The 27297-nt window shown below is 41.7% G+C and overlaps 1 protein-coding gene across 5 annotated transcripts in view; it reads left to right on the forward strand.

Moving 5' to 3' along the window:
• Window positions 1-22347, forward strand: part of OTULINL (OTU deubiquitinase with linear linkage specificity like) — a 28775-nt gene extending 6428 nt beyond the window's left edge. For 2 of the 5 annotated variants that reach the window (XM_032711543.1, XM_032711517.1), the window contains exons 2-8: window positions 13349-13508; window positions 13617-13648; window positions 13752-13843; window positions 15994-16143; window positions 16942-17070; window positions 18835-19107; window positions 20255-22151. In XM_032711543.1, the coding sequence (XP_032567434.1) occupies window positions 13429-13508; window positions 13617-13648; window positions 13752-13843; window positions 15994-16143; window positions 16942-17070; window positions 18835-19107; window positions 20255-20434 (936 nt within the window). In that variant the 5' untranslated portion in view covers window positions 13349-13428 and the 3' untranslated portion in view covers window positions 20435-22151. Of the gene's footprint in view, window positions 1-814; window positions 879-1077; window positions 1154-13345; window positions 13509-13616; window positions 13649-13751; window positions 13844-15993; window positions 16144-16941; window positions 17071-18834; window positions 19108-20254 lie in introns of those variants that run through there. The other 3 variants (XM_032711525.1, XM_032711534.1, XM_032711508.1) reach the window with 3 other exon arrangements.
• The last annotated feature ends 4950 nt before the right edge of the window (window positions 22348-27297 follow it).

The raw sequence follows: 27297 nt of genomic DNA on the forward strand, positions 1-27297 counted from the left end.
CCTCTCTGTTTTTCCTGCAATGTCCCTAGTGATATGGAAGAAAACTGTTCTTTAATGTGTAACCAGAAAAGAAAGTACAGCAGTATATGCAAATTTTCTGCATACAGTTGGGAGAAATGATAACTGAAAGACTGTTATAAGGAAATGTACCGGGCAAAGGGGAATTTCTTTTTGGATGAATGCATGTCAACTTGTTAATGAGTGAATTATTGAGGAAATCAACATTTAATGAGAAGGAAAAAAACAAAACCAATCAAAAATTTTGAATTCATTGTGTTTGCATTTCATGGCTAGATTTCAGACAGATGCTGATGACGTTGGTCTCCATTAAGGGAACTGGAATCCCTGGAAGTGTTCCAGGCATTCCCATTCCTGAAAGTGTTCAAGGCCAGGCTGGATGGGGCTTTCAGCAACCTAGTGTAGTGGAAAGTGTCCCTTCCCATGGCCTGGGAAGGTTGGAACTAGATGATCTTAAAGGTCCCTTCCAACCCAAATCATTCTTTGATTCTATGCTGCTATAAAATGTGACACACTGTAGTGTGACACCTGAGCACAGACTATACCTAACTGATGGAGGAGTGGCAGAGGCTGCTGAGGAAATGGAGAACTCCGCTCGTTTCTTAAGCTGGAAGGCAGGCCGAGAGATGAGTGACAAGGGTTATCGCTCTTCCTCGAAAAGGGGTCCGCGCCCACCACGGGGCCCGCGGGAGCCCCCGCTTCCCGAGCACGGCTGGGACCGCGGGCGGCAGCAGGACCCGGGCCGGGCCGGGCGGGGAGCGGGGCGGCCCCGCGGGATCCCCGCCCCGGGCGGCGCCGGCGTTGGTTCGTAGCCGGGGTTCGGTGCCCGGGGGAGGCGCAGGCGGAGCGCGGCGGAGCGGGTGAGGCGCTGCGGGGGGCTGGAGGGGGGTCCCGGGGGGTCGCGGCGAGAGTTTGCCTTTATTTGTTGTTTCTTTTTTTCAATTTTATTTTTCCACTTGACTCTGTCGGGGCCGTTTTCCCGAAGTGGCGATACCCGGAAAGCTGCTCCAAAGGTTCTTCGCGGCGGGACCGCCTCGGCTGTGCTCCCCCGCCCCGCCGTGTCGGGGCCGGGGGCTGCGGGCACCGTCTGGGCAGAGACTGGCCGCGGGTCTGCGGGGGGAAGTGCTGGGTGTGCGAGATGGGTGTGGGTTTCCTTGGGGAACTGGAGTATCCTGAGTGCAGAATTGGCGCTGACCTGCGTAGAGATCTGACCTGGGCGCTGACATGCCAGTTTCACATCGGTTTCACATCGGGGGTTTGGCTGTTTGGTTGGGGGGTTAAATTTATTTTTTTTCCTTACTGTGTGCAAGACAGAGTTGCAGACTGGCTTGTATTCCTATCAGAAAGTGAACTTTTAGAAAAAAGGAGATCATAAGTGTGGACATGATTTAGGAGGACTCGCAGGAAGATGGACACATGCCCCTCCTGACCTACCTGCCAGCTGCAGGTAGTCCTTGGCGTCAGGCATGGCAGAACATGAGCCAGCAGTGGCCAAGAAGGCCAATGGCATCCTGGCTTGTATCAGCAATAGTGTGGCCAGCAGGACCAGGGCAGTGATCATCCCCCTCAGCACTGGTGAGGCCACACCTCGAATCCTGTGTTCAGTTTTGGGCCCCTCACTACAAGAAAGACATTGAGGTGCTGGAACATGTGCAGAGAAGGGCAACAGAGCTGGTGAAGGGTCTGGAGCACAAGTCCCATGAGGAGCGACTGAGGGAGCTGGGATTGTTTAGCCTGGAGATAAGGCTCAGAGGAGACCTTATTGCTCTCTACAACTACCTGAGAGGAGGCCATAGGCAGATGGGGGTCAGTCTCTTATCTCAAGTAACAAGCAGTAGGACAAAAGCTTCAAGTCGCACCAGGAGAGGTTTAGATTGGATATTAGGAAAAGTTCTTCACTGAAAGGATGTTCAGACATTGGAACAGGCTGCACAGGGAATTGATGTAGTCACCATCCCTGGAGGTATTTAAAAGATGTGTAGATATGGCACTTGGGAATACAGTTTAGTGGTGGACTTGGCAATGCTGGGTTAACAGCTGGACTCAAAGGTCTTTTCCAACTGAAATGATTCTTCAGTTCTATAATCTCTTATGTCACTGGAAAGTGGTCTTTTAGGTTGAAGATACTGTGCCCTGCCAGCTTGCTTTTCGGCTGTACATTATGTGGCATGTGATATATTTCTGCTTTGATGGTTATTGATCCAGCTCTCATTTTGCACTGCCTTTCATACTAAACCAATTTGTTTTCTTTTTGGAGGAGCTGTACAGATTGTATTCAGCTTATACTTTCATTTTCTGCACTGGAGAAAGAACCAGATTTCTGTGGTATTTAGTAACTGATTTTAAGCTAGCATGCTGCTGACTGCTCCATTGCTAATATGTGCAAGTACCATTATTCCCACTTCTGTCCTCTGGACCACTCCAGTTTCTGCAAGTGATGAGACAAGGAGGCAAAATGTGTGAAAGAGGAAGAAATGGCAAGCTCAGAACACTTCTTTGTAATCACTGAAGTTTGCTCCTTTAAGAATTTAATTTCTTTACTAGTGGGCAAATAATTTAATTAGAAACTGAAGGAGAGTCCATACAGTAAGAGGAAAAGATGCCATTTTGCAACACTACCGGGTGAAGGGTGTTAGAATTGTGTTTGAAGGGCAAAAGCAGTATGAAATTGTTAGCCAGCATTTAAATCTAAGTGCTTTTATGGATAAGTATCTGTATATGGATTTGGAATTCTGGGGAAAAAAATTAATTTTTGTACAATTCTGGGATTTTTTGCCATTTTTGGATGTAAGTTTGTTTTTCATTTTGTTTAGCTGTTTGGAACATATTGCCTGCCTAGATGGAGTTCGTTTCCCATTCAGCATTAAGATTTTCTCTCCACTTTGTTTCTTAGGTACAGCTTCCAGGTTGAATCCTCTCATCCTGTCTACCAAGGATAAGACAACAAGCATTAAAGGGTTTTTCAACAGTGTATGCAATTTTTCTTGAGCTTAATGTCTGAAAATGATTGGCCTTGCATGATTACCCAGGCGAATGAGTTTGAGAGTTCAGAAATACCTCTGCTGCACCTCCTGACCCTGCACAGCCTGAACCATCAGAGTCACGATGCCAGACTGTCCTAGGGGTGATGAGTATGGTTATAATTTAGTTGTTTTGAAAACACAGGAAATAACCATTGCTCAGGAGTCAAAAGGTTGTATAATTACGCTGCTTTCATTACACTTGCATAACTAATTTGGGTGTGATTAGAATGGCATAAAGTTTACCTTAAGGATCTTCTTAATCTTCTCTTGTTTTAGGCTGTAAAATTATTTTTTTTTTTAAATTACCATTGGACCACATAGGTTGTATTGTAATGGCATTTTTATTCAGGCAATCTGACTTCTAAAGGAGTTATAATACTCTTTAAAGTCAAAACTAATCTGAGTTGCTGTCTGACATCTGACCCTGAATTACTTCAGGATCTGTTTTCTGCTTTGAGGGAGTTTGGGAAGGCACAGTGAACACACAGCATCCTTTCTGCACTCCTGGGTGATACAGCTGGCATGGTGGCAGCATGTAGCAGTAACAGGGAACTTTGCCCATGTGGTTGGTTGCTGGGATTCCCAACATAGAAAACACCAGTTCCTCAGTGCGTGGTTGCAGTGCTGTGGATCAGACACATTACTGTTGTACCTTCCAAAAAGACAGAGAAATAGGTATTTTTTTAGTGAAAATATCAGCATTTCATGACAGAAAATGTTCAGGACTTGTGTACTTCAGGCACAGCAACATAAAGGCAGTCACTGACAGTTTTAAGAGGGAAGTTTGTCTCTAGGGATCTTGTACCGATTCTGAGGTGCTAGAGAGAGTTTAATTTGTATATAACTGAATTTGGTTTGATGGAAAGTCTGGGGTTTTTCCATGAACACTGTGACTCATGGTTGGACTATCTGTTGCCTGATAACAGAAAAGCATGTAAAAGTTGTGCCCCAGCATAAGTGAGGACAAAAAGGAAAAAAGCCCACTTCTTGAGAGGGCTCCAGTGAAGGCATACTTTTTGAAATACTTCAAAACTTCTGCAGGCTACTTCATTAATTTTCTGAGAAATGTTTAAGTCAGAAGCTTTTAGTTTCTTTTTAGCTTTGTTCTGTGCTTTTATCTTCTTCCCATTTTTTCACTGCTGAAGAGTAATACTGTACATTTTTGGCATCCTCAAAATCCAGACTCCAGTGCTTGGGATTTCTCTGTATCCTGTGGGGAGGTGCTGGAAGCTCCTGACAGAGAGGAGATGTCTCTAGCTGCTGTTCCTGTGTTACCGGTAGGAACAGATGCCGCTAACACTATGTGTCTGTGCAGAGGGATGTGGCAAGCAAGGCAACTTGTGCTGCCCGTACTTTTCTTTCAACAAACATTTCTCTGAGGAGAAAGCTGTAGACTAAGTAGAAGACTCATGTTGTCTTATTTGAGCCATATTGTGTGAAGGTGGAGTGCTAAAAATATGGGATGATGTGGCTGTGTATGCTCAGTCTCTAGTCCCTTCACTAGGTCTGCATGTGATCTTCAGCAAGACCCCATCTCAGATTCCTTGTCCATAATATGTTGCTGAGGTTTTCTACATATTTTGAGCATTTAGCATTTGTGTTTCCAGGGCAGGGTCAACACATTGGGTAAATGATGCTATGAAAGTGGGAAATGTGTACCTTAGCATCAGACTAGTGCCTTGATATGATACAGTGTGCATGAGGCTTTGACTGTCCTGAAGTCTGCTGCATCTGTGCAGCAAAGAAGCATCAAGGCAAAGTGCTTGTCACTGCCCTCAGGTGAGCTGCCACCAGGTAAATCATAGAATTATAGAATGGTTTAGGTTGGAAAGGATCTTACAGATCATCCAGTTCCAATGCCCCTGCCATGGACACGGCCATCTTATACTAGACAAAGTTGCTCAAAGTCCCATCCAACCTGGCCTTGAACACTTTCAGGGCTAGGGCATCCACAGCTTCTCTGGGCAGCCTGTTGCAGTATCTCACCACCCTCGCAGTAAAGAATTTCTTCCCAATATCTAATCTAAACCTGCCCTCTTTCAGTCTAAAACCATTCCCCCTTGTAAAAAGTCCCTCTCCACCTTTCTTGTAGGCCCCTTTAGGTACTGGAATGTGCTATAAGGTCTCCTAGGAGCCTTCTCTTCCCCAGGCTGAATGACCTCAGGTCTCTTAGCCTGTCTTCATAGGAGAGGTACTTCAGCCCCCTAATAATTTTCACAGCCTCCTTTGTAGACCTTGCACCATTAGGTCCATATCCTTCTTATGGTGGGGGCCCCAGAGCTGGTTGTAGTACTCCAGGTAGGGGCTTGGGAGGGTAAAGTAGAGGGGTAGAATCACCTCCCTTGAAATGTTAGCAAGGTCTTAATTGCTGAGTTTGTGCAAAATCAGTCTTTCTGCAAACTTAAAATACTTAGTTCGGGTCTGCCTGTATGACAAAGAGAAGCCCTACCTGTTTTGCTCTGAGCACAGCACCGCACCATGTGTGTGCCCTGTTGTGTTTGTCTGGGAGCAACCTGGGGATATGTTTACTGTCCTTCAGTTCTGATTTCATTTCGTGTTATTTCCTGCGCATGAATTTCATCTGTGATGTGCTTGCCAAAGGCTGAGGCCTTAAAAATAGGGGATTTCATATAAATGTAGAACTTTAGAAATTATTACTGCCAGGTTCCATGATAGACACTATTCAGTACTCTGTATTTAATTTTCTTACAAGTTAAAGTAAGTTGTGCCTCTTCCAAGTGCCAGCCCCTCAAGAAGAGCTCGATATGCAGGGTTAGACTTAACCATATTCTACAGGGATGCATGATTAGTATTTTATGTAGACCTTGCAATGTAACTGTCCAGTTTTTAGGCAATTTGTGCAAAGGCAGAGGTATCAGGGAGCTGTGGTCTCTTGGTCCCTGCAACCCATGTCTAGAGTGCTTGAAACTTCTCTTGCATCCGGATGTCTGTAACAAGACTGTGCATTAGCAATAATAATAATGATGATGATGATAATAATATGTTTTTACAAGCAGAGAGCTTCCACACAGAACATTCTGCGTTCTTAAATCACGTTTTTGTGAAATGTTTATATTAGCTATGACTTTGGTATTCCACTGAGTGATAGTAACTGAAATGTAAGTTCTCCTAATGCACTCAGTTTTACCTCTCAACATGCATTTTTGGTTAAGATTTTAGGCAAGATGTGCCTGTAGTGCACTCTCACAAAAAGGCAGAGGACTCCTGTGTGCTTGAGCTAATTAAAATATGCCAGTTTGAAAGTGTTGCCCTTTAAATGATGAAGAGAGGGCAGGGTTTAAACAGTCCAGCTGCTTCGATACAAATTGCATGAGTTCTGCAGAATAAAGCTGAAATTTTGACTTCCATCAGGTTCAACACTGAGAGGCCGGGGAAAGAGATGCAAGACCAGTTTCTGTCATTTGCGTTCAGAGTGATGGCTTTGATACTTTGCTTAATGTGGGCTTGCTTTCTGCTTCTAGTCTGTCTTGGAAGGAGGGCAAGACATAAGTAAAACTCCCAAGCAAACAAGTATCACTGCAGAAATAACCCCTGCACACACCTCCTGAGAAAGCAGAAGCTTTGTGATCTGATGTGCTATCGGGAGATGTGAATTATTTGTGATTATTAACCATAAATTATGTGTGATTATTAATCAGTGTGAAAAATACACAGCTCTGTGTGGCTTGCACACAAAATTGGGTACACTTTTGGGGAGGGCCATGCTCTGAAGACAGACATAAAATCTGTGTTGGGTGCAGCAGTCAGACCCTGTATGGAGATGGGAATGACGAGCGACATGGATGCAGCTTGGTGAGAGGTGGGCTGGCCTTTTGCTTAGACAGTAAACAAGCCCAGAAGAGTTGGTTTTTTGTTTGTCTTGGGTTATTTGATCCTACTGCTTGCCTGCCTATCACTTGGGATAACCTTTTATCATCAGGTAAAAGCTTAAAACTCCTTGTACTGCCCTGCAGTGTGCGCTTGCAGAGTGGACTGGCATTCCTTGCGCTTTCTCCACAGGGCTGCAACACTTCAGCAGAGGATACCTCAAGGCGTCAAACTGCTGTTTGGGAATCAGCTGGCTGGTGACCACTAAGGGGCTGGGGAGTCATCCAGGGCTGTTCAGCGGGTGTTGTGTCCCAGAAGTCCTGCCCATCGCAGGCCAATAAGCAGCTTGTTTCGTTGCTCACATCAAGATCTTTCCCACACCACTGTCTGTTGGCATTCTCACTTCCTCAGTCCAGGTGCTTTTCACCCCTCTGTGTGTGCAGCTGGGGGCTCCTCTACTTGGCTACTTGAATCCCTCCTCTGGTGCTGACATGGTGGCCACTGCCATGGGTTGTGCTGGAGTCACAGAGCCTACCAGTCCCTTCCTTTGGGGCAACAGGTGGCAGGCTCAAACAAGTCCTGCTTTCTGGAGTGGCAATGACCTTGGTGCCTGCACTGCTGGGGATCAAGCTTGCATCCAGGCAGGGCCAGAGTCACTTCCCACACTGGAAAACCCCAGGGAGGGAGCAGCTGCCAGTGGACCTCTGTATGGAGAGACCAGGAGGGGTGTTGCCTGTGGTATCACCAGCCTCCTGAGCATCCTTGTGCGTCCTTGGAGGTTTGGGTGGTAGGTCTTACGCTATCTAGCAAACAAGATTTTAAAAAAGGAGGAGGAAAATAATTGCTATTGCTAAATAAGGCTTCCAACTTTTTTCCCCCATAATCAAGCTTCAGTTATCTAGACATATGAACATAAAAAACCCAAGGTATTTATACCTGTCAGCTAGACTTAAGTGTAAGAAGATGTTCAGGAGGAGGTAAGTATTTTCTTTAATCTACCAGTTTGGATTCAATACAACAAAGGAAAAAAAAAAAAGAAAAGCATTTTGAGAATTGTGTTTGCGAATAGGTATACCAGAAGGAAACATGAGCAGCATTAGGGATGACTCAACTTGCAACTCTGCAGCAAGCGTAATAAGAATCCTTAGAGTGGGATAATAGATTTAGTGCATTTATGTAAGTTCTGTTTGAAGTCTACAGGCATTAAACTGCAATTCTGAATGAGAACAAATTTTTTCCACATTAAGAAAAACGCAGTAGCAGAGATTTCAGAGACTCCTTCTTTAAAAGGAGGTTATTTTATTTTTTCAGGTTTTTTTTTTTACTCATACTTAGGAAAGAGTTTTATAGGGATACATGTTTTTTGTGGCATTAAATGCTATATTTCTAATCCAGTGTTCTGGACTGTAAGTTCTTAGAAGGCTTCTCTCATGTTTTTTCTTACTTAAATGAAAGTGTGGCTGAGCAGTATTCATCTGAATGTCCTGGATGAAGCACCCTGTGCCTTAAAAAGGAAGCTGAATTATACGGGAAAGCAAGAACTGAACTTTCCTTTGTTCTCGTAGGCATTTGTAGAGGGGGAAATGGTATGTGCAGGCTAGGGCATGCATTAATATCTTGATTATATAGTTGAAATTGGTTTTGTAAAGGTGACTCTAATAGGGTGTATTTTAGGTAATCACACAGTAGGTGACAACACAGGATGGTTGTTGCTGCACAGTAGGAACAAGTAAGTGTCACAACTGGATAGGTATGTGAACACCAGCAGTTTGGGTCCTGTTGATGATCAGGTCTGAAGAAGGCTGCCAGCCTTGATGTTCTATTTTTTTTCTGAAAGAAGATTAAAGGAACTGAGAGAGTACTTGGGACTCCTACACAGGACAGCTGTGTAAATAAAACCTTTCTTGCAGTGATACCAAAACTATTCAATTTTCTAGGTAATTACATGATTCTAGTTAAGGTTTGGGGCTGGGATTCTGTTTTGTTATTTTTTTGGAGTGGAAATTGAGATCTGATCAGAAGACATGGTTGAACTTCTGATGAGTCACTGATGATTACCATCTTTGCTTGTAAATTATTCTTTTTTTTCTTATTATACCAAGGAGAGATCCTCATCTCTAGCTGTTGTTAGAACAGGTGAAGGTTTGCTTAACAAGCTGACGTTGCTTTGCTCTGTAAAGGAAGGGTTTTGCAATTAAATAGTTATTGAATTCAGCAGTACTTCCTACATATCTTGGTATGTGTTTGATCTGTTCTAAGTATTTTTAAATTCTGTTTGGTGCAGCACTGATAATAAACTGGGAAATCAAAGAATTCGTACTCTCTTGGCACCACTCAGAAAGGCACATTTCTCTCTTCTAAGCTGTTATGGGATGTAATCTTTTGTAGGTATTGAATTTGTATAAGCAGTAGCTTTTTTTCTGGGTCTCCCTCTTGGTTCATTCAGTTGAGGTGTTTGTGCATGTGTGTGCATCATGTGGGTGCTTGCTCTGTAAGGGTGAGATTGCTTGTTTTACCTTAAAAGAGGCACTTAGCCTGTTCTATAACATACCTCAGTACTGATAGTATATAATCTGGAAAAAAGCAATATGCAACTGTGAAGAGAACTCTGCAGGCACACAGTGAACAAAGGCAGACTTGGACCTCCATGCCAAACCTTGCATCTCTCAGTTGAGGAGTCTCTCTTCCTAGCTCTGGATCCAAAAGAAGAGGGAGAAGGAGAGTACAGGTGGGCAGCAGAAGGGTTAGAACACAGGGGTCATACATTCTGTCTCTCTCTTTGAATGAGGGGATACCTGATTTTTGGAAGCTAGGAACATTGTGTTGTGTGATGGGAGTATGAAATTTGGTCACTTAACGGTGACAAGTACTATGTCCTACTTTCAGTTCCAAAAAGACGGTGAAGAGGAATGTCCTGAAAAGAAATCACACTGTCAGGTTTAAATTTGGGAAGACTGTTGTCTTTCTGATGGCCTTGTTACAGGGATGGAGGAAAAAAGTAAAATAGTGAACGTGCCATCAGATATGCTGGAATATTGGATAGTGCTTCAGTAATGCATACAGTGCAGTCTGCTAGTTCCCAAGATGATCTCTTATATTTTGCATTTCATGAATTATGCATTTTTAAGATGGCAGCCTCCAAAAACGTTGTGAGGGAGTCAAATGTGAAGCAAGTCTTTTAGACACTGACTTACTTGAGAAAGAAGCAGGTGTTGCAGATGTCTCTTACTTTCTTTTTTTTCTGGCCTTTTTTGTTGGTTTTGTTCTGCTGCGTGTCTCTCCTGCTGACTTTGTGGGTGGTAAAAGCTTAAGGTTTGGCATTAGCAGGAAGCTTATGTGGCATGAAAAGAAAACACAATGTACTACTTGCATTGTAAAATAAACACTGCTATCAGCTCCTAATCCAGCTCTGTTCAGCCTCTGTTCATCCAAATTTATGCATGGGAGAAGAGTCAGGCCTCCCTGTCTTCATGGTGATGCTCATGGTCAGTCTTCAAAAAAATGTGATCCCAGGAGCTGGTGGCAGCACCAGCCTCCTGAGGAACAGGATGAATTGTGTCCATATCACAGGGAATGGATTTAAAAATCTGTGAGCCTATTTCACTCCCCCCACCTGTGTTATTAATTTAATTGCTCTTCAGTTTCTGAGAGGGCTGGGAGGGGGTGGAAATATCTATTTTAAACTGCTGCCTTCTTTAATTTATGTTCATGATGTATTTTTACCAGCAACACTTCACAATCCAACTGCCATTTCTAAATGTCATTTACTTGAATAAAAAATGTAATTACATTTCTAAGTGTGACATAAGCACCAGAAGTAGTAACTGAATCACAAAGTGCTGTTTGAACAGCAGCTTTCCCATGACAGGAGGGAAAGTTTATGAAGTCCAGGGTATGCTGTAATACAAGTGTAGCAAAAATACTCAAAATCACTTGTTTGCTGGTTTTCCCATCTCCCATTAGGCTTTCTATTAGAGTAATACCTATTTATAAATTCCCTGTATTAAATAAAAAGGGGTGAACAATATTTGGTTATCTCATGTTCTCTGACATGGATTTGTTATTTTGATGGGAATGAATAAGCCAGTGCTTCCCAGCACTCTTTGAAGGGCAGTTGCTCATGCACCTGTTAACTATATGCATTGAAAAGGGGGCTTGTTGAACTCCAGTACTTTTTTTTAGGATTATTACCATCAAAAGCTTTTTCAAAAGATTGCTTGATTCAGTTTAAAAGCTGATACAAACCTCTCATCTTTCTGCCTGTAAAAGGTGTAAAGGAAGATATTTTGCATTCCCATGTATTTCTTGGTACTCCAAAAAGCAAAGTATGTCATTTTAACAGATGAACCAGCTTTTGCTGAACAACCCAGTTTGTTCAAAATCAAAAATGGGAGTGAACCATACAGTCATTTTAAGTAGCGAAATGAAAGTCTGCTGCATCTTCCTTTTGATACTGTATGGTTAAATTGGTGTTAACAAATTTAATTTTAAACATCATTGTTTTGTATACAACAGTGTAAATCCAGAATACCCACTGATCCATGGGCTGAATGTTTGTAAGCCGTCGAGTTCCATTCTAGTTGGCAGAAAGTTCAGTTATTCAGAGTCCACTGAGGTTTTTCAATACTGATGTCTTTATTCTAAAAAAGAGAGAGAAAAAATTGTGATGGCTTGATTCTGCTGATACTGTCATCTGTTACTAATTCTCAGCTGTTGCTCTCTATGTAGAAATTTGTGTGCTTATTGACAATGTACTTACTAGTGTCCCTAGTAAGATGTGTGAGTGTGTGTATATGGGTCTGTGAGCATTAAGTGGGAGTGTCCCAGTGTTTCCATGAGGTTTTCCATTTCCAAACCTTACAGCTGATGTTTTGCTGTCTGTTACTTGGCATCAGTAATAAACATTTCCTGGGGCTTCAGGTTTTTGATCTTCTTGGTTGTGCATGAATGCATTTCCTGCTTTTTACTCCTCAGTGTGTGCAGGGAAAACTCCCGGTCACGCTACGTATGCACACTTTGGTGCAACCTATGAGCAGAAGCTAAGAGAAGACCTGTCTCTTGTATGTTCACAGCACACAGTGTTTGTGTAAATGGGAACTAGCAGCCCAACCCCATCTCGAATTACCTCTTTAAAGTTTATTAACACCTTTTCATTTACAACTCTTAACCTGCCTTTTATTCATGGGAGAGATGAGGTCTGTGTCTTGCCGCCAGATGACTTGCATACAGCATCCTGTAATAAAACTTCTTCAAACAACAAAATATTTGGAAAAGCCAAATATCAGCAGTGCTCTGTATATATGCAACAGTGCTTGTAAAATGCGTGCTTTGCTGTTTATCTCATTGCCAAGGTTGGGATTCGTATGTAACTCTTTGACTGGATAGTTGTCGACAGTGCATGGGCTTAACTTTCTTGGAAAACTTAAGCCCCTCTTAAATTTCCTGTTAAAGCCAGGAGGGGCAGAAGTTCAGCTGACATAAAACTATGCTGAATGAGTAATTCCCTCTGTGGACTCTCCGTAGAAGGATCTTTACAGCCCTCTCTGGGGATGCCTTTATAAAAAGTTGAGCTCTCATAAAGTTTTCTACTAAAGACATAATAACAGAGCAGCTGTTGATCATAAACTCTGGGAATTTCCTATACTCAAATTTCATCCAGAGGACAAATTTCTCACTTAGGGAGCAGATGCTGCCTTTGACAACTATTCAGTCCCGAGGCCCTCTCTCAGTTGTAGGTCTTATCAACAACAGACAACCATAACCTTTTCTAACCCTGTCTGTAATGCCAACGGCATGACAGAACCGTGTCCTCATTTATGACTGTAAGAACAGTGAGAGTGCACCCCCTTTGTGATGATCTCCTGAGCTTCCTACCAAATCCCTGGGGAGTTTTAAATTGACCCTAAACTTACCCAAACTGAGGCAGGAACATTCCTTTAATTCCCCAGGCAGCTGTATGATGCTCAGTCAGCTAATATTGCCTTATATGGCCCACTTGTCAACTACAAGTAAGTCCTAGGAACTTCTGGTCTTTAAAGCCATGACTTAAGAGACAAAGTAATGACAGTACAGGTCATCCTGAAGTAAAAAAAAAAATTTAAAAAATTGGGGTTTTTTGTTTGGTTGGCTTTTGGGGTTTGTTTTATTGAACAGATGCTTGGATAACAGTCTTCCTGTAACTCCATTGTAACTATATATATAGTTACAATACAGTAACTATAGATATATCTACTGTGTAGAGGAAAGCTTGGAAATGTGAACTATGTGCACTCAAACCCCTAGAAACTTGAAAAACTAAGTATATAAAGTATATGTATATGTATTAAGTAAAATATAGTCATCTTTTATATGTCATGTTTTTTATTTCATTTGGAGTAGTATCATACTCGGATGATTTTTCTCTTTGTAAGAAAACAAATCAAAACAAGTATTTCAAAACAGTGATAAGATTTTTTCCTCTCTTTTTATGTCTCTTTTAGGAAGGCATGAGGTGTGGTCCTGGACAACAGCTACCAAGGAATCCTTGTGTCTCGTGTGGCAAAAAGTGAAAGTGCAGCTAATGCTAAGCATGTCTTTCCTTGCTGCTGTTTTTTGGTATTGTAGAAGGCTATACAGCTTTTTAGCACAGCTACTGAAATGGTAGGTTTTTATTAAGCAGACTTCAATCTTCCCCGCTGTTGCTTATTTCAGTAAATGCTGACCTCTTACACCTTCTCATTGACACCTGTTTTATCATTTGTATTTCAGGTGGAACAACTACCTTCAGAGAAAACTCATAAGTAATCTTTTTGTTGTCATACCACATTCATTAATTCCCCTGCAACTCCCCTTTAGATATAGAACAGCAGAAGGTAACTAATCTATGAATCAATCTCAATTTAGGGAATCTCAGTGTGCTGACAGAAGTTGATCTACTTGGTTATAGTGCAAGAGAATGGAAAGGAGAAACAAAGCAGGCCAAACACATGAGGGAGGTAAGAATTAAATTTTAATTGCTGCATGAGGACGAGGGAGAACTAGTACCTGGGAAAGGAATAGCACTCCCAGTGCAACCAGCTGCAGTAGCTGCCAGAGCCTGCTACACTGGCTTATCAAATGAAAAGCAAAAAGGGCAGCACGAACATGGGTCTAAATAAAGGCTGCAACAGTATGGGCCAAAATGTTGATGAAGTTTTAGTTTTGCATATTCTCTGAATTCTCCCCTCTAGCACCAGCAACACACACAGCGCCCTTAAGGAAAATCTTCCCCTGTGCTAAAGCCCAAATAATTTGGTCTTAGGTGCTGTCACTTGGCCAGCCTTTGATTTAAAGTAAAAACTCTCATTCCAGGGAGGAATGAAGCATCAAATCCAGTTCTCTTCAAAGCTCTGAAGGTGCATGTGACAGCAGCCAGTGCTTGGCAGCCGTCCCAGCAGCCCCTAAGGCCCCTTGTCCCCCGGCGCCATCAGCTGCAGCTGGAGGCAGGCAGGGCAGGAGCTTGCATGTGACCTGTGCTGGCTTGGGTGGTGCCCAGCAGGCATGGAGCCAGTGTGCTGGGCAGTGGCCATCCCATGCCTCTGCACACCATCCCTCTGCTCCAGCTTTGTGCCGGCATCTTCGCCTATGGAAGGTGCTGCAAGCAAGACACACACAGCTTAAGTGCACCAGTGTATTTGGCATGTGTGTAGCTGTAGGTCATGGTATTCTAATCAAAGAGCAAATGCATACCAAGAAGGACTTAGGGTAAAAAGAAGCTGATAAGGCTAAACAGCAGCATAAGGGAATTATAGAAAAAAGAAGATAGTTTTCAGAAAGCTGGAGTTGTGTTCATTTGATGAACAGAGAAAAGATCCAGCTTTGCCACGTTAAATGCAAGAACGCAGCAATGCCAGAAGTTCACAGAACAACACAGAAGGCCAAAACCTATTTGGAGGAACAAGTAACAAAAAGATAGCAAAACTTCTAATAAATTTGCAAGCACATACTGGGCAAAAAGGCCTTTCAGAAAATCCATGAGCCTTCTAGATTATAAGACTTGAAAAGGAAACTCCTATATATGGAGCAGCCGATGGGTGGCTGGTTATATCAGGGAGAAGTTGTCACTGTAAGGAGCACATCTTAGGATGAGGTTTTGTGAGATCCTTAACTAGCGTAACATGCTTGCTGTTCCCAAAAGGACCAATCCCGTGTTTGCCTTGTGTCTCCTTTCTCACCTAGTTCTAGCTAAGCAGTCCCTCTCCCTCTTTTGTGCCGGCTCTCACGTCTTGTTTTGGATGTGGTCCACTCCAGTCGTGAGCTGATAGAGCAGGTCATCCAGCAGGAGCCTTCTCAGGGCCCCCCAAGCTTGCTGAAACAGCAGGAAGATTTCAGTAGGCTTACTATCACAGCTGATAAAGTAAGAGTCAGGGGAGACAATGCAGCTGAGAAGTGGTGGTGGGATGGGGTGAGGAAGGAACAGAGATGAAAGAGGACCAGGGATTGAGAGCATCCTGCTGCCCCCTTCAGGAAGCAAACTGTAAGAGTGATGCAGCAGCCTGTGGGACTCTTCCTAATTCTCTGCAAGTTTACTGCTCCAAATTGTCTCAACAAGGGCTCAGATAGGAGCCAGAGATAATGCAGAGGAAGTGCAGGGAGTGTGTAGCTGGAACAAGGGCTGCCCGCTTCAGCACAGATCTGCCAGATCTGCTCAGCCTCAGGTCACCGTTGCACAATGGATTCAGGTCAGTGTAAGGAGATGTTTTTGCCAAAAGGAGTTTTCTCCAGATACCTGTTTCTGCCTTTTTGCTGCTGCATCTCATGTGACAGTGCAAGTTGCGAAGTGGCTGAGGTTAAAGCTGTTATGCCACAGACATCTTTGCTGATGTGCTGTAATTTGGTTGACCATGTGAATGTTTACGCTAGCAACAGTGCAGAGACTTGAACCAAGTCCCTGGGTTTTTAAAGAGTGCAGAGTCACTCTTAAGGGGTGGTGCCAGTTTAGGGTGTTTGCAAAAACCACAATGATGTAACACTTTTGTGTATTTAAAACGTAAAAAATATACTCTCTTATTTTCCTAGCTCTCTCTTATGAGTAGTTTGGAACTGCAACATGGGTTTTGTCCAAGATTTAAAATTTTTTATTGCTTTTTTTTTTTTCTTTTCCTAGGCTTATGAGGAATTGTTTTGGAGCTGTCATATCAAATACCTGAGACAAGTCAGGAGAGACAACTATAGTGCAGTAAGAGCGGTGCTTTTTCAGATATTCAGCCAAGGCATTCCTTTTCCTTCATGGATGAAGGAAAGAGATATATTGAAGGTAAAATTCATATTCTAAATGAACACAATTCAGCTATGCTTGCACAGCAGAAGGAAGCTTTGTTCAGTGTGGAAACTGACGTGTTGGCTGTCGAAGTAGAGAATCATTATCAGAATTTAAAGAGAAGGTTTTCAAACCCATTTAACTACTTAACTGAAAAACTGTCCAGGATATAAGCATGCCTATGTGGACATGATATTAATAATGATATTAAATATATATATAAATAATGATATTAATAAATGATATTTAAAAAAAAAAGAAAAAGGAAAGATAAGAAAAAGTGGATGGATAAATTTTACTGCCACCCTGACAGATATCACTCCCTTAACACAACAGGATATTTGAATCCTCGTCATCCACATCCATGCAAAGTCCAGTGGCTTACTTGGGACCTGCTATGTTGCTGGAGCAGGAGAAATCCTGCCCTGGGCTCCAGATAGCGGCAAGGAGGTGGGAGCTATTGCTGCTGCCTGTAGAGATGCGTGTGCAGCCTGGAAGGTGTCTGTAATCTTAAGTACCTCACCGAATTTGGAAATACCCAGCTTTTCCAGAGTGTGGGTTATATATTTTGCTGAGAGCATATTTTCATCTTTTTTTGACTGGCCCTGTTTTAAAAGTTTCTTAAGGACTTGGCAGTCAAATGGATCCTCCTTCATAGCAGTTGAGTTATGAGGCTGATTTTTTTACAACCAGATGATAGAACCACATCGTAAATTGTATGTAGACAAGTTTATATAACTTGATATTCTACTTCTTGTTACGATTATGATTAGCTTGCCTTTTGTTTTTTCCCAGCTTCCTGAAAAGCTTTTGTATTCTCAAGGTTGTAACTGGATTCAGCAATACAGTTTTGGGCCAGAAAGATACACAGGTCCCAATGCCTTTGGGAAATTGCGCAAATGTATGGAGGCATTAAAGACAAATGTGAGTATTTAGGAAACGGTTGGGAGGAATAAAAGCCCTGAGGAATGGTTTGAGACAGAGTTCGGGAACTGCTTCTGGTTACATATTTCTGTGGCAGTCAGCCTCCATCCCAGGTTCAGACTGCTGAGCTACTTGGGAAGGCCATCACCTCTCCTGCAGGGGAATCCAGCTTTTGGGGATCCACTAGGCTGAGTACTGAAGAGTCCCCTGCAAGTTAGGGAGGCCATCCTCCCCACAGCTGTTGCTATGTGGCTAGTCCTTGCCATCAAGTGCAGTATTTCATCATTTCGATTAAAAATAAACATGCTGTATGAGATGCTTCTGGATTACCTCCCCAAATGGGAAGGAGTAAACAGATGGTGCATTCTCTTCTCCAACTATTGTATTTCCTTTGCATTGAAAGTGGATTTTTTTAAAGAAAAAAGTTTCAAGGCAACAGAGTGAATAAATCCTTACAATTAAGAAATTGTTTCAGAGCAGCTCTGTGATGCATTATGCTGTTGCTGGGAATGAGGTCTAGCTCCCAACTTCATTTTATTTTTATAAAGATGGTGTTTGGCCAGTGAGATGGATTTTTGCCTATTTTCACTAGGAGGAGTCTCTGCTTTCTTTCCCATTGTCATAGAATTTTCATTGTCATAGAATCATAGAGTCGTTTAGTTTAGAAAGGACCTTTAAGATCATTCACTCTTTGCAACTACCTGAAAGGAGGTTGTAGCCAAGTGGGCATTGGTCTCTTCTCCCAGGCAACCAGCAGTAGGACAAGAGGGCATGGTCTTAAGCTGTGCCAGGGGTGGTTTAGGTTGAATATTAGGAAAAATCTTTTTACAGAGAGTAATCAGACATTGGAATGGGCTGCCCAGGTAGGTGGTGGATTCATCGTCCCTGGAGGTTTTTAAGATGAGACTGGATGTGGCACTGAGTGCCATAGTCTAGTAACCATGGTGGCATTGGATCAAGGGTTGGACTTGATGATCGCAGAGGCCTTTTCCAACCCGGTTGATTCTGTGATTCTGTGATCAAGTCCAACCATTAAGCCAGCGCTAAACCATGTCCCCAGGTCCCATATTTACATGTATTTTAAATATCTCCAGGGACACTGACTCAATTACTTCCCTGGACAGCCTCTTTCAATGCCTGACAAGCCTTTTGGTGAAGAATTATTTCATAATCTAAACCTTGCCTGGCACAACTTGAGGCCTTTTCCTCTTGTTCTATCACATTAGTTGGGAGAAGAGACTAACCCCTACCTCGCTACAGCCTCCTTTCAGGTAGTTGTAGAGAGTGACAAGGTCTCTCCTTGAGCCTCATTTTCTCCAGGTTTTCAAGGTGTGGCCTCACCAGTGCCGAGTACAGGGGGACAATCACTGATCCTGCTGGCCAGGTTATTCCTGATACAGGCCAGGATGCCTTTGGCCTTCTTGGCCACCTAGTCACACTGCTGGCTCATGCTCAGTCAGCTGTTGACCAGCACCCTCAGGTCTTTTTCCACTGAATAACTTCACAGCCACTCTTTCCCAAGCCTGTAGCGCTGTCTGGGGTTGTTGTGACCCACGTGCAGGAACCAGCACTTGGCTTTGTTGAACCTCATACAATTGGCCTTGGTCATCTTGTGGGTTGCTACCTGAAAATGCTGTTGTGCCTGAGCTGTGTTGGTTAATAGGTGCTTTATGCTTAGAAAAGGTTTCTGTTCCTGTTTTGCAATCTTTTGTGTTAAATAGATTTCTTAATAATTGTATTAATATTCTTCTGTGTGCTTTCCAGTGGGCTGAAATAAGTGCTACCAAAGATCATGAAAAAAGAGAAAACATGTGTAGTACACTCTTTTCTGATGAAAGCAAGGAACACAAACTATATGAGGCCATAAAGTTCATCATGCTCTATGAAGTTGTTGAAGCCTATGAGCAGATAAAGAACAGGGAAGAACCTGTACATAACCTTTTTAGCCTTCTTTTTACTCGTGATACTTCGTCTGACCCTCTGAGTTTCATGATGAATCATCTGAACTCCATAGGTGATTCTATTTGCCTAGACCAGGTAAGGATACAAATGAAATATAAATCACAAAACTTTTTCCATCTTTGATGTGATTAGATGATTTAATTATACATCATCCATGATAGCTGGACCATTTTCTTCTTTGGGATGCAGGGAAGTGGACTGAGGATAGCCATTTATTTTCCAGGAAAGAAAACATAGTAAGAGTGGACAGTTTTCTTGCTGGGACAAAAATAAATGCTGCGGGCTGTCAGTAAGACATAGTTTAGAACAACAATACCTTTGATATATGAAATAATTTTAGATTATGCAGTTTTGACTTGTTGTTTTACTTTTCCTATCTGTTCCACTATGCCAAACCCTGTAGCATCCCTCTGTTTTTTCCCCATTCTTTGGTTCTCATGAGATCTAATGTCTGTTAAAAGTACATAATGTGAACTCTACTGTTCACCTTTATATGTTAAGGTTTTTACTTCTTATATTTAGTGAGGAGTTAAGTACTGACATCTAAGCTCCATGCTGCCAGTGTGCAAGCAGTTTCCCTTTCCAATGGCTGCAGTTACTTTTTATAATCAGTTTCAGTTATCAAGTCAACTGTTACATGACGCAGTCATCTTTAGGAGCAGTTTGATTATAACTGGCCAAGTTCTGCTCTGTCTGGCTTTGCCCAAGGAAATGAACTTTTCCCAAAGCATTTCTCCAGACTAAGCAATCCTTTGCAAGAAGTGTCAATGAAGATGCCAGTTCTCAAGTTTCATATATGTGAAGTACAAGGAAATTTTTTCCCTTTGCTATTATATTTTCCTTATGTAGCAAGTGATCACAAGGTGGCAGACTTCCCATTTTTCAAGGTCCATCAATTTTTTGATAATAGCTAGTCCTTTCTTGCTCCCCGTTACACTGTGTGAGCTGGCTTTGGGAGCAGGTTATGTCTCCTATCAGGTGGAGGAGGGATGTTTCCAAAGTGTCGAGCATTAACCAGAATATCCTCTGCATGCAAAAGAACAGTGGAAGGACTGTTGAGAATACCTTCAAACTTTTAATTTTCTTACTCCTCTTGCAAAAGGGCCCCTTTTATTCCTTGTCTGCTGTTTTGAAGCTAAATGACTTGCCCTAACTCGGATTATCATGAGTTTAGTTTTCTACATCTAGAAATAAATGTCTTACATATGTCTTTCATTTTTAGGTTGAACTGTTTCTTCTTGGATATGTACTTGAAGTAAAGATAAGAGTTTACAGACTGCATAGGTTTAATACTGAGGAATTTCAAGTAAACTATCCAGATGAATACCGAAGGGAATGGAATGAGATTTCTCTCCTGACTGAGGATGACCACTACTATCACATCCCCCTGTTCAGAACATGAAGGACCAGTGACTTGTTTTTCCTTTGTAAAATGTAGTGAGTGACCAGTTCCAGTGAATTAGGTTTCTAATCATTAGCAGTAAAATCTTGAGAATGCTCGTTAATGATTACAGAATGATTTATGGGTTTATTGTGTAAACATTTTGCTTTCCCATTGCAGATCAGTTCACCAGCAGTCAGACATAAAAACCATAAAACATATTGCTATAGTGTCTGGGGAAAAAAAAAGTCGCATTTGAGGGTTGTCAGACAAAAAAAATTGGACTGCCTGACAAAGAAAGCAAAGGTAATGCTGGGTTTTCGATTACTGGCATAATGGTTTACTCTGGATGGGTTAAACTCAAGTGCCTAAAGCAATGAGACTGCCTAAAGCAATGAGACTGCCTTTCCCTACTGCCTGTCTATCTCTAGCTAGGGAGGATGAATCACAGAGGAAGCAACTCTTGGGGTCCCACAGTTTATACTCCGAGGTATTTAAATTGTATTGACTTGGGGCTGCCTGGCATGGGAGGACATAAACTGGGGCCTTTGTGTAGCTGCTTCAAATCTCACTTGGCTTCCCTTGTTGCTGGAATGCCTCTCTCCAGGGATGGGCAGAGCAAGCAGCTGCAGGCTGTACTTACTTCAGTAAGCCACTTAGTAGTGGCTAAAGAGGCCACTACTAATTGATCACAGGCAACAGAGTTAGACCCAGTCGCTGCGTGTGGTTTTTGTCAACTTGTAAATCCTTTAAGGGATGATTCCAACATTACCTGCCAAGATTTCCTTTGCAATTCATCTGAGAAAACTGCGCATGGAATACATTCACAAATACTGCATTTTCAGAAAATATTCATTTTCTATGCATTATGTGAATTCAGTAGTGTTGCATACATGTTTTACCCTCTGAGTATGTATTAAACTCCTTGGTTAAGATTGCTATCACTTATTTAGATCTCCATGTTTGAAGAATTCTGTCTGGGACAACTAAATGAAATTTACCTTACTACATGGAACATTTTGCTCAGTTCTGTTTTCTAAAAGAATCAGTTGTGTTTTGATTATTTCAAAATAAGGGACCTTAACTTGAAGAAATCTTAGATTTCACAAAATATTTGTGAAAAGCTTACAGTGCCGTAGGCATACGGTTGTATTGAAGAAAACAGGATTAATTAAGAAACAAAGCCTCTCCTTTCCTTATCCTGGAGATACGAGGACAGGCAGGTTTGTTTTTCAATTCCTTCAGGAGAAAATGCTAACCAGTAATAAAAATGTGAACAGGGCCTGCAGGAGCTAAAGCAGTTGCATGAGGTATTTAAATGTAATGCTTGGAGTCAATGGAGAGTACTCAGTTCCTTTTTGTAAAGGAAAAATTTTATCCCTTACACTCCTTTTATTTGTATGTATGTGTATATATATTTATAAACACAAACACTTAAGTTCTGTATTGTAGCAGTTTTGTTTCCTGGAAGTGTTTCTGAGTTCAGTTTTGTTCAGTAACTTGTAGCTTTTAATTAAGAAGGTTTGATAGCTGTAATAATTTCATCTCATCAAAACCTGCATACCAGATACTTTATTTATTAAAAGGAACTCTTTTTCACTGAATGAAATCATTTTATTACTTTAGATTTGGTTCTGCTCTGCATGGGGAAATGTTATAATGCTTGAGTGTAGAATATTGCTGTCTATTTTGCATCGACAATAACATTTACAGCTGTCAATAAACTTGTCTGTATTTTATTCTTGTTTTGGTGCGAGCAGACATACAAAAAATATGTATTTTATAGTGGACCTTTTAATGATTTGCATATTATTTATGAATAGAAATACAAAAGTATTACAGCTGAAATTGATAAATTGTCAAAATGTACATTTTTGTGATCTTGAACATATTAATAGCAGGTGATTAATAAAGATCTAACACAGACAGTGGAATTTACCTCACCAATTTGGATGTCTCCATCTGAACTAGGTCACCTTGGGCTCTCTGCCTTGTCAGTGGCACACAGACAACCAGAGGAGTGGGTCTCTACCAGGGAGCTGGCAGTGATCAGCATAAATCTCTCTGCCCTAGATATTTGAAGTTAGGTGAGATTTTGTCCCAGTAATCCAGAAAGGACATATTGAAACAGATCTGCTGGCTTATCAGATGTCAGAGGTCGTAGCCAAATTATGACAGGAACAGAAATGGGATGTGAAGAAAGGAGCTACAGGTGAGGATAATCACAAGTCAGAGATAAATGCAGAGAGAGCTCTACACAGGATCTTAAGAAACATCAAGACAGGCTTGGGGTTGCACTGAGTTTTAATCAGTCACTCTGATAATATATTTTACAGATGTATAAAGCAAGAAATACTCATTTTTACATATAATGAAATACATGTATATTATATATGAAATACATGTGTGTATATATAGATATAAAATATATATATAAAAGAAAAATTCATTAAAAAAAATATCAATCTGAATAAAGTACATTTGGAGCTAACTGGTAGTATGGAAGCGACAGGTGCTGCAGGATCTGTTCCAATCAGTGGCAGAGATAAATCTGCTATACAAATCCACTATACATATCCAGAAGCACAGAGTCATTACCAGTTTTTTTTAAATGCAGTGTTGTAGGCAGCTAAAGGCAGGATGTGTTTATTATTTATTGATTTTAGTTTAGCAAGAAGAAGAAAACATAATGAAACCTCCGCATTGGATTTGGATTTTTCCCCAAACTTGAAAATGTGTGTTAAGAATTTAACAGAGCAGCTGAAGAAATTTATATCTTTTATCTGTAATGGAGTAAAAAGTCTTGGGTTTTGAATGGAATGTTTTTTTAAAAACTGCATCCCAAAAAATGTATGAGCCACATTATGTATTTCATTTTATCTGCAAAAGAAATACTGGCAATATTCATTCTTCGGCTCTTAACACTGAAATTGCTTCTTGTCTAGTTTGTGGCTACTGTGGTGAAGCTAACTAAAAACAGGCCAGTCATAGTTTTTTTGTTGCTGGTAAGTTCACCTGCTTAGGCTCAGGATATTGAGTTCAATGTCTAGGAAATAGTTTTCAAATGCGGTTTGTAATTTGCTTAAAGCACAGATTTAAGGAATATGTACGATTTCAAAATAGTTCAGTTGTCCAGGAAAATAAACATTTGTCCATTCAAAGCACAGAAAGGACCTGCTGATTTTAATTTTTTTTTTTGCTGGTAGTTGGATTTCCCTGTCCCTCTATACTTCACCAGTCTTACAGCTGTTCCCTGTTACATTAGTGCCATTACAGCACTAATTTTTTTTGGAGTCTTCATTTTTCTGAAAAGCTCCTGATTTTGAGGAAAAGGTAAAGCTAGGGTTTTAGTGCCACAAAAGCCTTGGTCCTTCCCTTTTGGCTTGTGGGGTTTCAGGGTGCTTGAAGGACTCCCTGGCAGGAGACAAACTTTCATTTTGGGCCTGGTTTTGTGAGAGGGCAGGGTTTGGGTCTTTGAGGGTCTCTTGAAATTATTTTGGAGAGGAGCCTGGTGTGGTTTCTGGGCTGGAGGGGTGCTGCCTCACTAAGTGGCCTTTGTTCATGTTCATAGCATTCCTTGTGTTAGTCCAACCCTGCTCTTGGCCAGTGATGGAGCAGGCAGCCTTGCAGAGGCTTTTTTAGAGATTTGTCAGAAGATTTCTGAGGAAACTCACATGCCCCAGAGACAGGAGGTGATGATGTACCCATCAGGGACAGGAGATAAATGCAGAAAACTTCTCTTCCTGGGGCTTGACTGATTGCATCTCTCTTCATGAACCACAGAACTTTGGGTCAGGTCTGTGTCAGCCAGGGCTAGTGACTGAGGAGGAAGGCTGGGGCATTACTGGGAGCTGTGGCACTGGGTTGTGCATGCTGAACAGTGCTGCTGGGAGGGAAAACTGAAAAACTTGAAAGAGATAGAATGGGTCCTGGATGCTTTCATCTTCTGACATATCCCAATTTTGCATAATTCAGAGGTTAATGCCTTGGGAGGGCAATTAACCAAAACGTCTTCCTCTCTAGTGAAGCATTTGGCCATAGTTCAACTCTATTGAAATGGGGAGGCAACTAAGTTGAATGCACTTCTGCAAGTTTGTGTGCAGTAACTGCTGAAGTCTCTAGCACATATAGCAGCTAATAATTCCCTGTGCCTTTGAGTCAAGTTTTCATGTTCAGCTGAGTATTTTCCCCATGTTAGTAATTTACAGGATTGTGATACACTGTGTGTTGAGCAACCTGGGCTAGGGGAAGGTGTCCCTGACCATGGCAGGGAGGTTGGAACTAGATGATCTTTGAGATCCTTTCCAACCCAAACCATTCTGTGATTCTATAGTCTTAAAAATGTTGAAAATTATCATCCTTTGAGTTTCAGATGACAAATACAGCATTTAGCTATGAAGGATTTTGTGTCTTTTTTATCTATCTAATAGATGGCTTCCAAGCATCAGAAAATGTACTGTAATAAGCTCTGTTCTCCTGGCTATTCTTTCATTGTCACACTTGTCCAGATGACAGTGGTGGGTTCGCCCCAGCCGACAGTCAGGTACCCATACAGCTGCTTGCTTGCTCAATTCCCACACCAGCAGGATGGGGTCAAAACCAGGAAGAACAGGTGCAAGTAAGCTTTTAGGCTAAGATAAAGATAGGGAAATCACTGTCATGGGCAAAATGAACTCAACTTGGGGAATTTAACTTAATTTATTGTCAACTGGCATAAGGAATTACAGATTTGGGTATTGGGAAACTTGAAAAAAGACAAACGTTAGAACACTTAGGGAAAAAACATCCCTCCTTCTTTCCCAGGCTCAGCTTCACTCCAGACTCCTCTCGACACCCTTGTTATCACCACAGGTCACACTCAGTCCCATCAGTGAGGCAGTGAGCAGCATGAGGGGGTGTGCAGTCAGGATGTAGTGATTTCTCTCTGCCCTTCCTCATTTCTGACTCTTCCAATGCTTCAGTGTGAGTACTTAACAGGCTGCAGTCTCTCCCTTCTAAGGTATACCTGCTCCAATGCTGGCTTGGGATAAGTAAGTTCTAAAATACTTGGTATGTTACACATTAATTACCAATTTTATAAAAATCTGGTCAGCTTAATATTCTATCCATGCTACCAGAAGGAGAAAAAAAAAAGTAAATCTATGTTTTTGTTGTCTTCCCTCTTTGCTTCTTTAATGTGCTATCACATGAGCCTGTATTTCTACAGGACATGGATTAGAAGAGAGCAAAAGGGCCTGGAGGAAGAGGCTCAGAAGGTATGGAATTAAAATCAATCCTGGAGTGATTCTGGACCTCACACAGGAGATACATGGGAGTTCAAGTGATCAGCTAATGGTTAAGAAGAAGATATGAAAGAGACACAGTGAGGAAAAGTAAGCAAATTCATGGAGGAAGACTTAGCAAGTCCATGAATACTACATAGAAAGTGTACTTGCAGCTTTTCTTGCCCTGTGGCCTAAAACATGATGGATGACTAGATGACGCCTACTATAATTTAAGCTTTTCTCTGCTGCCCTTTCAAAATAGAGGACTTCACTGCTGCGAGGGGGTCTCTGGAAGTGTAGAGGTGTTTCTTGCCTTTCCTGTGTAGATGGTTTCAGGCTTCCTCTTTATTTGTCTGGCATTTGCAGTGCTTCTGTTGCTGCAGCAGCAGGGATGATACAGCCAAGAAACACTTCAGCCACGTTCTGCTGAAGTTCTGAATGGAACATGAGTGGAACTGCATGATTTTGTTTCACAGGTTGTGAAAAGCCCACCTAATCAGGGAGTATGGCTGGTCAAATTGGACCACATCTCTGTCTTCAGGGTCACCAAAGGTACATTCAGGGAAATGTTGAACTCTCGCATTAGCCTTCTCAGCTTAGCTTTGAGCATGGGAGCTTACGAATCTTCAGTGACAGGCATCTAGACCTCAACACATTATCTAAGTAAAGGAGAAAAGTGGGAGTCAAACTTTACAGCCTCAGCATACCCAACAAGGTGAATTTCTTCACATCACAACATTTGGTGTGAGCATAACTCAGGAAGGCTGCAGATACAGGTATCTGGAATTGAGATATTCCTTAGAGCTTCCACCAAAGTCACGGGAACAAAAGCAAAACTGTGCAGTAACCGCCATGGGATGTTCTATCTGGGTTAGTAGCACAAGGTGTCTGTGGGTGTTGGACAAAAAATGTGAACATGTTGGCTGGTTGGTTTTTTTTTTTAAAGAACCCATGCAAACTACACAAGGTTTTGGTTCTGTTTCGGGCAGCTCCAGAAGCGCTGCCTTTCTATTTAAAGGTACACTTTGAATTATTCAAATACTTTATTTATTAAAAGGAACTCCTTTTCACTGAATGAAATAATTTTAGGCAGGAAAAGGCAGGAAAAAAAGGTGTGACAGTTCAAACTGTAGAAATGTTATTACGGACGTATTTGAAAAAGGAATCAAAGACATGTTTCCAGACTGTAAGAGTCGTTTTAATTAATGGACTTCACAGCAGCAATAGTCAGAAAAGCTAGTTGTATCATTTTGTCCAGCAAGTGTAACTGATCTAGGGACACAGAGTACTGTGCAGAAAAAATATTATACAGTTAGGAGTCAAATTAGAGCTATTTGAGTTCCAGCTGCTGGTAGCCCAGTACTTCAGAAACGCAAGAAGGAGAGGTGAATAAAATAAGATACATAATTTAAATAAAAATAGAACACCATTCATGTGGAAAACCACCAGCCTATTTATTGGTGGATATTTTATTGCCCTTTTAAAAAAAAAAGACGTTAACCTGAACAAAATTCCAGCACAATTAAGTGCATAAAATACTGGTTTTGACAAAGAGTTTATTACATAATGAATATCAGCATGTTGACTGTACCTTTGTGAGTCCCAAATGTGAAATATTAA

This window comes from Chiroxiphia lanceolata, chromosome 1, assembly GCF_009829145.1.
Source record: "Chiroxiphia lanceolata isolate bChiLan1 chromosome 1, bChiLan1.pri, whole genome shotgun sequence".
In the NCBI taxonomy this organism is placed as follows: Eukaryota; Metazoa; Chordata; class Aves; order Passeriformes; family Pipridae; genus Chiroxiphia; species Chiroxiphia lanceolata.